Below are 13,771 nucleotides of genomic sequence, written 5' to 3' on the forward strand. Positions count from 1 at the left end.
CACGGTTATTACATATTGTTAAAAACTGTAAAAAAACATATTGCACGGTTATTACATATTGTTATACCCGTGCGATGCACAGTTTTTAAGGCTAATGAAAAACTGTAAAAAAATATTTAAAAAAAATCCGTAGAACTACAAGAATTACAAAAACTACCCCTAGGGTTACCTTGGGTTTGAAACCCTCAAAATACCACGTGTCAAAATATTAGGCCATCGATTGTCTTTTATATATATATATATATATATATATATATATATATATATATATATATATATATATATATATATATATGTTATCGTGTGGGCTAAACGATGTTTGATGTTGAATAAGTTAAACAACCGCAACCCTAGGATTAAAGAAAAAAAGAAACAAGAAAACAAAACCCTAGCGCTGTCTTCATCGTACGAGACAATAACCTCAAAATTATTCCACAGCTGTCGGAAATGGCTGAGATTCCGGAAGAAATCATCATAGAAATCTTGCCAAATCTGCCAGTAAAATCCCTCTTGAGATTCAAGTGCGTGTCAAAATCATGGCGTTCTTTGATCTCCAGCAAACACATGGTCAAAGCCCACCTCAAAAAGTCAACGGAGAACAAAACCTTCCCCCACCACAGCATCGTTTCAGCCACTTGGGGACCGAGTACTTGTGCAGTAAAATCATGTCCCTTGTACGCATTGTTGACCTAACGAACCGCTCTCGCGTCACCTCTGATCAATCATCCAACGGCTAGGATTATAGGAGAATCGAATATCTCGGCTTCTTGCAACGGTCTGATCTGCATTATGATCGGACCCTACCGGTTCTCTTTGTGGAATCCCGCCACGAGAGAGTCCAAGGATCTGCCCCACTTCCTCACCGGACTCGAGCGCTCTCTGTTTACGTACGTTAGGAGATACGGGTTCGCCTTTGCCGAAATCAACGGCGACTACAAGGTTTTTGCTCTCTTTCACGTGCATGATGTTACTTGCAAATTTTTTATCGTAGGGAAAGCATATAGCTTGAATTCCGATTCTTGGGGAGGAACTATGACCTACAGCAATGGATCTCCGTCTTTCGACGATACGTTTCATAAATTGGGAACGTTTGCGAGCGGGAAGCCTCACTGGATAAGTGATAAGATAAGTGATAAGAATGGAACGATGTCCGAATGGAAGATTGTTTATTTCGATTTCAATAGTGAGACTACCGGAGTTGTGGAGAAACCTAGTTGCGTCGAGAAGGATTCTTATAATATTCGTAATCTAAGATTGGGAGTTGTTGATGAATGTCTTTGTTTGTTTTGTGTCGGTACGAATCGGTTCGATATCTGGGTTCGGAACAAGTATGGGGCGGAAGATTCTTGGGGTAGATTTTTAAATGTTTCTTACGCATCGATTTATTGCAATCCTTTGTTAAGGATCTCATCATTGAATCTGTCGCTCTTGACCCTATTGCTTGTGTTGCCAAATGGCGAGGTTTTGTTTGCTTACGTATCGAAGTTCCTGATTTACAATCGGGAAGACAATCGGTTTAGGGAATGTTGCATATATGACTTTGGCAATGCTTATCAAGCGGGGGTCTACGTTGAAAGTTTAGCCTCGCTAAATTCTACATGATTAATTACGACGACGACGATGTGACAATAACAAAAGTGTATTATTCAACGATGGTGTTTTATTTTCTTGGTAACTTACTTTGGTTATTTTCTACTTAAACTTCTTGTTTGGTAGGTGATATTTATGTGTTGATTAATTAAATAATTTGATCGTATTTGGTGTTCGACCAACAATAATTCATATGGACACTTGAGTCTTTGTCGTGATTTATTACGAATTTCGGTACTAAATCTCCCGTAGTCCAATTGCGCAATTGAGTTCTCACAGCAAAGTTCTGTTATATAACAACAATAGTGATGAACATATGATGGTATATGCATTCTGTTAATTGTAATATTGCATACTAAATATGAATTATATGTTGGCCATGGATATATAAATATCAATACCAGTGCAAAACACGGGCTTTTGCGTCCAAAAACTAACACCCAGATCATACGGCGGACCAAAATTGAAAAAAAAATGGTTAGTTTAAAGACGTTGACAAACGCAAATCAAATTGCAAAAGGGACTAAAATCAATTTTAGTGTATAATATATCGACCAAAAATGTAGCCCACATTAGACCAAAATATAAGTGGTGATCATGTTCAACCTATGCATCCGTCAAACTCACGAAAACCCATCGTGTAGGAGCCGACTAACACATTCATCGATAGCAACGAGTACTGATATGAAGAAAATCCGTAGATTGGGTTCAAGGCGGGTTTATATTTCTTTTGAACGTAACCCGTAAAAGCATCGTTTTTTAATAATATGTTATTCAGAAATTATAATTGTGTTTCGAGTAATTGAAGATCCGATTAAACTATTATTTAAAACTGATACACGAACTCATAATTTTAGTGTATCACCAAGCTACATCAAACTTGTGCTTGAATTTTAGGAATTTCTTTAAATTTTCTTCAACTTAGTTTAATATATAGTATTTGAAATTATATTATTTCAACAAATTGTGGTACTAAATATTATTTTGATCTTACCAGCTTACATATACTCTGATTGTTTTTTTTTTTAATTGAACAAACACATCAAAATTGAGACTACTTATTCGTGTCAATCCAAAATTTAATTTTTTTAATTATTTAATTATAAAAAATAAAATTAGTCTCGAGTTTTCTTTTTTTTTTTACCCTTGTAAATTAATATATTTTTTCAATAATAATGGGTTTCGACCTATTAAATTGTATCCTATCCGTTACTATCGAGTACAATGTGGTATTCCAGCTCTTGCGGGATAGTTTTTCATGGATTTAAGGGGTTTAAGGATTCAACTTAGATTTCGCCTTTCGGTACAAGCAATAAAGAAGAATAAAATAAAATAAAAATAAACCCTAGTTAGGGTAAGTTGTGTAGTCTTAGGTAATTATCAATTACTAGTAATTGTACCCGTGCGATGCACGGGACAACAAATTGCATTGTTTTGATGTTGTAAGAATATAAACAAACGTTTGATGTATCGTATGATCAAAATTCTATTATACTGGAACATCATTAAGTATACTACACACAAAAAAAGGAAATAACTTTACTATTGAATAATTTTCCAAATGAATTGAATCAGCTAATACCAGTAGATTGAAAATTTGAACCAGGAAAAAAATCATCAACTATGTCTTTCATGTTGAGCTTAAAAGTAATTAGATTTAATAACTTAGTTAACATAATCAAAACTAAACTATCGACAACATAAAAGGCCATCTATACATCTTGCATCGGAACTAAGCCCTTCTCCACTGCCTCATTTTCAGGCTGTTTTGCCACTGGAATTAACAATTGGAAAATTAAGAAACAAAAATAAATATAAACAATAAATTAAATATCGCCTACAAACAATAAATCTTGAAGGTCGACTTCCAATAGTTTGTGGCTCCGCCCATTTTTGGTTAATTCTCTCAAATCATCCATTTCAATAACATGTCCAATAACATATAAAATGAAATAATTGTTATACATAAAATTTGAAAACTTTGGTATAAATTAATGAAACACATAATTTAACAAAATGAAATTACCTATAAGCCATGATGGAAAAAGATGTAAACTAATTGCCACACAGTCAATAGGATGAAGAAGATAAAAAACAAAATCTAAAGTCGGGTTACCAAAAGAAGAAGCCTTAGGTAGGGAAGAAATAAATTTCAAATGTTGCAGACATTATGTAAAACGATGTCACAAAATTCGCTAGGGATGAAAATCAGATTTATTTACCCTTTTCTGTAAAAATCGAAAATCAGATTATTATAAATAATATCTCGGAGAATTTGATGAAAATCGATAATAATATTTAAAATAATATTTAGGAGATATAAATTTGATAAAAAAATCAAAAAATAATATTTAGGAGATAAAAATCTGATAAAAATCGAAAATAAAATTTAAAATAATAGTTAGAAGATAAAAACTTGATAAAAATCGAAAATAATATTTCAAATAATGTTAATGAGATAAAAGTTGATAAAATACGAAAATAATAATTAGAATAATATTTAGGAGATAAAATATGATTAAAATCAAAATTATTATTTAAAATAATATTTAGGAGATAAAAATTTGATAAAAATCGAAAATAATGTTTAGGAGACAATAATCTGATAAAAAACAAAATTAATATTTAGGAGATAAAAAACTAATAAAAACGTGATAAAACTCGAAAAAAATATTTAAAATATTATTTAGGAGATATAACTTTGATAAAATTCGAAAATAATATTTAGGAGATAAAAATCTGCTAAAAGTTGAAAATTATATTTAAAATTATAGTTAGATGATATAAAATTGATAAAATTAAAAAAATATTATTTATAATAATATTTAGGAGATAAAAATTTGATAAAAATAAAAAATAATATTTAGGAGACAAAAATCTGATAAAAATAAAAAATAATATTTAAAATAATATTTAGGGGATACAAATATGATAAAATTCGAAAATAATATTTAAAATAATATTAAGGAGATAAAAATTTGATAAAAAATGAAAAAAATTACAAATATGACATTAGGGTTTCTTAGGGTTGCCTAGCGTTTCTTTCTTTTATATATAAGATATCTAGGAGATAAAAAATTGATGAAAATCAATAATAATATTTAAAATAATATCTAGGAGATAAAAATTTGATAAAAAATCAAAAAATAATATTTAGGAGATAAAAATCTGATAAAAATCGAAAATAAAATTTAATAATAGTTAGGAGATAAAAATTTGATAAAAATCGAAAATAATATTTCAAATAATGTTAATGAGATAAAAGTTGATAAAATACGAAAATAATAATTAGAATAATATTTAGGAGATAAAATATGATTAAAATCAAAATTATTATTTAAAATAATATTTAGGAGATAAAAATTTGATAAAAATCAAAAATAATGTTTAGGAGACAATAATCTCTGATAAAAAACAAAATTAATATTTAGGAGATAAAAAACTAATAAAAACATGATAAAACTCGAAAAAAATATTTAAAATATTATTTAGGAGATATAACTTTGATAAAATTCGAAAATAATATTTAGGAGATAAAAATCTGCTAAAAGTTGAAAATTATATTTAAAATTATAGTTTGGAGATATAAAATTGATAAAATTAAAAAAATATTATTTATAATAATATTTAGGAGATAAAAATTTGATAAAAATAAAAAATAATATTTAGGAGACAAAAATCTGGTAAAAATAAAAAATAATATTTAAAATAATATTTAGGGGATACAAATATGATAAAATTCGAAAATAATATTTAAAATAATATTAAGGAGATAAAAATTTGATAAAAATTGAAAAAAATTACAAATATGACATTAGGGTTTCTTAGGGTTGCCTAGCATTTCTTTCTTTTATATATAAGATATCTAGGAGATAAAAAATTGATGAAAATCAATAATAATATTTAAAATAATATCTAGGAGATAAAAATTTGATAAAAAATCAAAAAATAATATTTAGGAGATAAAAATCTGATAAAAATCGAAAATAAAATTTAATAATAGTTAGGAGATAAAAATTTGATAAAAATCGAAAATAATATTTCAAATAATGTTAATGAGATAAAAGTTGATAAAATACGAAAATAATAATTAGAATAATATTTAGGAGATAAAATATGATTAAAATCAAAATTATTATTTAAAATAATATTTAGGAGATAAAAATTTGATAAAAATCAAAAATAATGTTTAGGAGACAATAATCTCTGATAAAAAACAAAATTAATATTTAGGAGATAAAAAACTAATAAAAACATGATAAAACTCGAAAAAAATATTTAAAATATTATTTAGGAGATATAACTTTGATAAAATTCGAAAATAATATTTAGGAGATAAAAATCTGCTAAAAGTTGAAAATTATATTTAAAATTATAGTTAGGAGATATAAAATTGATAAAATTAAAAAAATATTATTTATAATAATATTTAGGAGATAAAAATTTGATAAAAATAAAAAATAATATTTAGGAGACAAAAATCTGATAAATATAAAAAATAATATTTAAAATAATATTTAGGGGATACAAATATGATAAAATTCGAAAATAATATTTAAAATAATATTAAGGAGATAAAAATTTGATAAAAATTGAAAAAAATTATAAATATGACATTAGGGTTTCTTATGGTTGCCTAGCGTTTCTTTCTTTTATATATAAGATGTATTAATTATGATGTAAGTAAAATTCTAAAGTGACTCACGTATCAGAAGAAAAGTAAGAAAGAAGAAGAATCCTGCCGAGATTATAATTAATAAATTATTAAATTAATGATTGAGTTTTGATCCATTAAGGAATCTACAATATTAGGTTATTATTAATTTTCCGCCGTCACAATCTAAACGTAAGAGAGAAAAAGAAAAAGAAAAAAAAAAGTGATTATTAATTCCATGGGTTCTGATGATGAAGATCTCTACTACGATGAGGTTGAAGAGGATGTCGATTCCGATGACGAGGGGCCGGAGATTGTAGACGTCGGCGATGGGGGCAGCCGCCCCCAGAAACACTACACAATCCTTTCGGAAGAAAAAATCAGACAAATCCAAAATAATGACATCTCCAACGTGTGCAGCTGCCTCTCCGTTTCGAGAGGCTCGGCGTGCACCCTCTTGCGCCTCAACAATTGGAATTACAACTCCGTTCTCGACCGGTGGGTTTCCGACGAGGAAAAAGTCCGCAAGTCGATCGGGCTATTGCCCGATAAAATAATAGGTGTAGAAAAACAAATGTTGGGGATTAAATCCCACGCCATCTACATGAACAACAATCATTAAAAAGTCTGATTTAACAAAATCCAATAAAAGATTCATATTGATGAGAGCTCATCATTTAACGTTAAACATAAAAGGAACATAAGAGATCCTGCTATAGAAATTTTTTGACAAAAAAATCCAGTTCAATAATATAATAAGGAAAAAAATCAAAACTAAGAAAATAAGAAAAATAGAGTCTTTGTTTCTTCTTGAATACCATTTAATGATTATGGCACTGATTTGAGGAGGCACTTTTTGAATTCTTCAGCAGCAAAATTTCAGATTTCTGCGGCGCAAGGTCGAAGAATAAAAAAAAAGTAAAAAAATTCATAAGCCATGAAAAAAAAAGTAAAAAAATTCATAAGCCATGAAAAATTGCAGGACACGGTCGATGATAGTGGAGAAGAAGAATAAGGAAAAGACACAACGATGGGTGAAAACGTGAGACTTATTAGAAAGTGAAAAGTTGTCGAATAAATTGAAGTAACAAATTTAAACATACTAAATATTGATGAAAAAACATTAAATATGCATTTAAGTGATGAGCCTTGGATGCTTTGCTTCGGCATGCTTCTTGCAAATACTTTTTTTGCATGCAGACCTTGCACTCTGAATCAAATTCACCAATAACAATTAGAAACATTTTATCTAATATTGAGCAAAATCATTTCTCAAATATTTTATCTTCATAAAGAATATTGATATACCTAAATGGGCCGGCCCAATTGGCCCTCAAATTTATCTACTAATTAGGCCCACTACACGAAAGCCCAAACACCTTCAAAATAAGGCTTGGGCCCAACAAAGTAAGCCCAACCCAATCACCGATATATAAATTAATGTTTTACTCATTTGTTAAGGTATTTTCTAATTATTCACAATCAATCTCGAGTGTTATTCTCTCTACTATCTCTACGATCCGTACATCTGACTTGAGCGTCGCAGGGGTTTCCGCCGGATCAACCCCCGGCTTAGTTCACGTGTGCTCATTTCGCAGGGACCTCAGGATCATCAAGTTGACTAGCTACTGATCAGCTTTGCTCTCCCAGCTCGTTTTCTATACTACCCCAGGTGAGCTATATTTTAGCATCATCATTTTGGCGCCGTTAGTGAGAACGATGCAAACCAGATCACGTAGCCAACAAGATCCTCCTGAGGCGTAAGCTCGGAGAGAAAATGACACAGCTAATAACCTCCCAGTCCGTGGGGATCTGGCATGCCACCTCCTCCACGTGCCGCAAAGCCACTTCCTCCACGTGCCGCGGAGCCTGCTCCTCCACGTGCTGCAGATCCACCTCGCGAGGTTCAGGTGATCCCTCATCGGAACCCACCACTCGCCGATCCATCACTCCCTGCTCCTCGAACGATTCAAATAACCGAGGACGCGCTCCAACGCATGATAGCAGAAGCCACAACTCGCGCTGCCACGGAGGCTGTAACTCAATATATCGCCACGATGGGAGCAAACGCTCCCAATGCGATACCAGCGCCAACTCCACCTATAGCGCCACCTGTGGCCCCACCACCAAACCAGAATCAAATAAGTGTCTCGTTCTCTACCTCGGACCCACGGTCCCGAGTGCAGCTATCTACTAATCACAGAGGGGCACAGCCCAGACAGCAGCGTCGGCGCTCACCCCCACGGGGGAATGCGTCTCCACAGAGAGTCCCTCTCTTTAATGAGGGAGAAGGCGAGGTAAACAGCAGAATGTCTCGCCAAAATATTTTCCCCCAACCAAATAATCTAATAGGTGAAAGAATGCCTGTCCCAACAAGACGCAGTCCCTTCACCATAGACATTCTCAACGAGGTATTACCTCAAGGAGTAAAGATCTCGGGGTTACCTCAATTTGAAGGAACCACCGACCCACAGGAGCATATAGAGAAATTCAGTGCCATGGCGGATTTATATGGCCCGACGGATGCTGCGATGTGGAAAATATTCCGCAACACTCTCTCCAAGAGAGCAATACTTTGGTTCAACTCTCTACCCATAGGGTCGATTGACACCTTCGCTCGGTTGTCAACCCGGTTCACCAACCAATTCGCCATCAACAAACAATATGCCAAGACCCCAGCCTATCTTTTCTCTGTAGTACATAGAGATAACGAAACGCTCCGCAACTACATTAAGCGTTTCGTAGAAGCCGTTCATGAAGTCCCCAGTGTAGGGCAAGACATGCTCTCCGGGATTATGCAGCAGAACTTGAAACCGGGTAGATTCAAAGAATCTATCGCCGGAAGACCCCCAGGCAACCTAGAGGAGTTGCTGAATCGAGTCGAAAAATACGTCCGGATAGAGGAAGCCTCTACCCATGCTCCTCCTAAAAGAAAAAGGGAAGATGAACGTCAGGACAATAGGAGGCGCGATGATCGACCACCACTTCCACCTCAAGGCCAACCCTCTTCCTCCTACAATAGGTTCACTCCGCTAAACGCTCGCCTCACTGAAATCCTTTACGTGATAGAACAGAAAGGTTTAGCAGAGCCTCCACGTCCTATGCAGCAAAATGCAAAGCGAGAAAAATCGGATCGCTATTGTCGATTTCACAAAGATAGAGGACATACTACTGAGGAATGTGCGCAACTCAAAGTAGCGATTGAGAGGCTGATCAAGCAAGGCCACTTAGGCGAATACATTGATAAGCCTCGAAATAAACGCCGTGATGATCCTCCACGCCGAGAAAACAATCGAGACCAACAGCAAAGACGAGAGGAGGGGGGTCATCGACGCGACCTAGATAACAACGATAACCAACCTACCCGGGGAATCATCTCCTTTATCTCCGGAGGACCAGCGAGAGGCGATTCATAAAATGCAAGACGCACCCTCGCTCGATCAGCACGCATGAATCAAGAACGTGCTTCTCCATCCGCACGCATCTATCAAATACGAAGACCTGATCATAGCATAGTCTTCAACTCCTCCGATTTTGAAGGTCCAGATGAAGATCATGTCGATGCGTTGGTAGTAACAACAACGGTGGCCAACTTCTTGGTCAAGAAGATATTAGTGGACGGTGGGAGCTCAGCTGACATAATGTACCTCCACGCTTTTAAGCAGCTGGGCATAGATAATGCCCGTTTTAATCCCATCTCTACACCCCTGAAAGGATTCACAGGAGAAGGCATTTTGTCCATGGGAGAAGTGGAGCTGTCCGTTTCTTTAGGGGAAGACCCTTGTCGAATCACAAAACTAATCAAATTCCTCTTCGTCGACAAGCCATCCCCCTACAACATCATTCTAGGGAGGCCAGCAATCCATACATTCAAATCAGTGCCTTCCTCCTACCATCAGAAGTGGAAGTTCCCTACTCTCTATGGAATGGGGGAAGTACTTGGAGATAGACGTCTCGCCCGAGGTAGAGCTATGCAAGGGCCCTACGAGAACCCTCCAAGAAGCCTAAACCACCCGGAAGGGGAGACGACACCCAAAAATCCGACAAACAGAAGTGGGTCAACGCGATCATTGAAGATAATAAAGAAATCCTTATCAGTGTACCAGATGACAGCATCAAGCTAGCGGCCGTCGAAGAGCTTAAGCTCATAGAGCTCACTCCCGGAGATACTTCCAAGCTCATACGAATAGGATCTGATTTAGATCCAACCACGGAGCAGCAGCTAATCAACTTCCTGCGACACAATGGAGATGTGTTCGCATGGAAAGCCCAATATTTGTCGGGCATTCCTCCTCAGGTAGCTCTACATCGGCTCAACGTCGACAAGAGGTTGAAGCCAGTCAAACAAAGGAAACGGACCTTTGGTCCCGAACGCAACAAGCATATCAAAACGGAAGTGGCAAAACTCCTTGAAGCGGGCCACATACGACCAGTTTAGTATCCTGAATGGCTGTCGAATGTAGTACTCGTTCCCAAGCCGGGTGGCAAGTGGAGATTATGCGTAGACTTCACTGACCTTAACAAAGCTTGTCCTAAGGACCCATTTCCTCTACCCAGAATCGATCAGCTCATCGATTCGACCTCGGGGTGCGAGTTCCTCAGCTTCCTCGATGCATACCAAGGGTATAACCAGATCTTACTCGCGCCAGAGGATCAAGAGAGGGCTAGTTTCATCACTGACCAAGGCATCTACTACTATCAGGTCATGCCCTTCGGTTTAAAAAACGCAGGAGCCACATACCAACGTCTAGTGAACACAATGTTCGCAGATGAGATCGGTAAAAATATGGAGGTGTACATCGACGACATGCTCGTCAAAAGTGTCAAGACATCAGACCACTTAACCGACTTAGATCAGTGTTTCACCACCTTACGAAGATATAAGATGAAACTCAACCCCCTCAAATGCTCGTTCGGAGTTCGGGGAGGCAAATTTTTGGGATATATGATCTCACAGCGGGGAATTGAATCTAACCCCGCTAAAATCGAAGCGATCACCTCAATGGCTCCACCAACATCTATCAAGAAAGTCCAACAGCTTAATGGCTGTTTGGCATCTCTAAATAGGTTCATTTCTAGATCAGCAGACAAGGCTCTCCCCTTCTTCAAGATTTTAAGGGGAGGAAAAAAGTTCGAGTGGGATGAGGCATGTCAAAAAGCCTTCACTGAGCTAATGTCATATCTCGCATCACCACCCTTGCTCACAAAACCTCAACCCGGAGACACCCTTCTACTATACTTAGCTACCTCAGCAGATGCCGTCAGCGCAGTCCTCATCCGAGATGGAGAAAAAGGCCACCAACCCATATACTACATAAGTTGCGCCCTCCAAGGAGCCGAACAACGCTATACCAACATGGAGAAACTCGCTCTCGCCCTCATCAACGCAGCTCGGAAGCTTCGACCTTATTTCCAGTCACACCGAGTGTGGTTCTCACCAATTATCCGTTGAAGCAAATACTAAAGAGTCCCGAAACATCCGGGCGATTAGCAAAATGGGCAATAGAGCTAAGTGAATATGGGGTGGAATTCAAACCCCGCCCCGCTATCAAAGCACAAGTATTGGCTGACTTTCTAGTCGAAATGACCTCAGTAGAAGAAAACACTTCTCTACATACTTGGTCCGTCAGCGTCGATGGATCTTCCACTGCCACATGAGGTGGAGCGGGTATCGTCCTAACGAACCCTGAGGGAGACGAGTTCGAATATTCTCAACGATTTGAATTCGCAACCTCAAACAACGTTGCTGAATACGAAGCACTGATAGCAGGAATCCGCCTCGCCTTAGCAGCTGGAGCGCGTAAGCTCTTAATCCAAAGCGACTCTCAGCTCGTCGTTAACCAAGTACTCGGAGTTTACGAGGCCAAAGAAGACGCCATGGCCAAATACTTAGCGCTCACGCACAATCTGTTATCCAAGTTCGAGAGCTACGAAATTAAACAAGTACCTCGTTCCAGTAACGTTCATGCGGACAAATTGGCTAGGCTTGGAAGCTCCATGGCAGACATTGGAAGTCGGAAGGTGACGCTACTCACCTCACCTCAACCGGAGATACTTTCAACAGGTGAAGTACAGTACAATGAGGAAGATGAACCATGCTGGTTCACTCCAATCATAAACTATCTCAAGAAGGGAGAACTCCCAACCGACCTCACTGAAGAACGAAAGTTGAAAACAAGAGCCGCTCGCTTCGTCATAGACTCATAGTGGGAGAAGAATTATACAAACGAGGTTTCTCATTCCCCTATCTCAAGTGCCTCGACCCGACCACAACGAATTACGTACTTAGAGAAGTACATGAAGGTATCTGCGGAAATCACTTGAGCGGGAGAACCTTAGTTCTCAAAGTACTGAGGCAAGGTTACTATTGGCCAACGATGCATGAGGACGCAAATAGATTAGTCTGGAGGTGTAAGCCTTGCCAAGAGCATGCCAATATTCCTCACCTGCCAGCGGCATTAATGTAACCAATTGACAGTCCCATCCCTTTCGCCCAATGGGGAATGGATTTAGTTGGACCATTCCCACCTGCCACGGGAGGGCGCAAATTCCTCATTGTCGTAGTGGATTACTTCACCAAATGGGTGGAAGCTGAACCCTTAGCACGCATCCGAGAAGAAGAAGTCATCCAATTCCTATGGAAGAACATCGTGTATCGCTTTGGAATCCCACGTTCCATTATCTCAGATAACGGAACCCAATTTTGCGGTGACAAAGTAAAGAATTGGTGCCTCAGCTTGGACATCAAACAGTTCTTCACATCCGTAGCAAATCCACAAGCTAACGGCCAGACGGAGATTACAAATCGCACCATACTCCAACACCTTAAGACAAGGCTTGGAAGTGCCAAAGGGAAGTGGGTGGAAGAATGCCTAACGCCCTATGGGCTTATCGCACGACCCCACGAGCAGCAACCGAAGAGTCGCCTTTTAATCTAGCTTTCGGCACAGAGGCTATCGCACCCGTTGAAATAGGTGACCATCTTGGAGAGTCACCAATTATGATCCAGCAGCTAATGAAGAAGCTATGCGAGGAAGCCTAGACCTCGTAGATGAGCTACGAGAGATCGCATGCATCCGGCAACAGATGTATAAATCACGCATCGCCAAGGCATATAACTCAAAGGTCCGCCCTCGATCCTTTCAAGTTGGAGATCTAGTCCTCCGAAAAGTTGAAGCCTCTCACCCCATTGGTAAACTCGATCCAAAGTGGGAAGGACCATATAAAATCACCAAAGTTGTCAACACTGGAGCATATCGCCTCGAGAACACTGACGGACGCCCTATACCCAGAAGTTAGAATATAGGGAACCTCAAACGGTTCTACGCTTAAGGTATACATCTACCGCTATTAAGATCCGTTGAAGTCGCCACCTATACCCTTCCTATATAAAAATTACTTACAAATCATTACCCCAGCAGGCTCCGCGACCTTCCACGACACTCGTCTCGCAAAACTGTATATGCATGCTTGGAAATTTTTTACTTCATAACGAGGTTCGTAACGTCCCACCTAAACTGGGGGGCT

General features: G+C 37.4%; 2 protein-coding genes across 2 annotated transcripts; both read left to right on the plus strand.

Moving 5' to 3' along the window:
- Positions 1 to 789: 789 nt before the first annotated feature.
- LOC148770278 (F-box/kelch-repeat protein At3g23880-like) lies at positions 790 to 1,602 on the plus strand. Its single transcript, XM_088819085.1, has one exon. The coding sequence runs from the start codon at positions 790 to 792 to the stop codon at positions 1,600 to 1,602; it is 813 nt and encodes a 270-aa protein (XP_088675211.1).
- Positions 1,603 to 9,693: 8,091 nt separating this feature from the next.
- Positions 9,694 to 12,451, plus strand: LOC148770279 (uncharacterized). Its single transcript, XM_088819086.1, has 4 exons — positions 9,694 to 10,297; positions 10,351 to 10,608; positions 10,708 to 11,691; positions 12,015 to 12,451. Exons 1-4 carry the CDS (start codon positions 9,694 to 9,696, stop codon positions 12,449 to 12,451), a joined length of 2,283 nt encoding a protein of 760 aa, XP_088675212.1.
- Positions 12,452 to 13,771: the final 1,320 nt, after the last annotated feature.

The sequence above is a fragment of the Erythranthe guttata genome, chromosome 6 (assembly GCF_056151865.1).
Source record: "Erythranthe guttata isolate IM_541 chromosome 6, IM_541, whole genome shotgun sequence".
Taxonomy (NCBI): domain Eukaryota; kingdom Viridiplantae; phylum Streptophyta; class Magnoliopsida; order Lamiales; family Phrymaceae; genus Erythranthe; species Erythranthe guttata.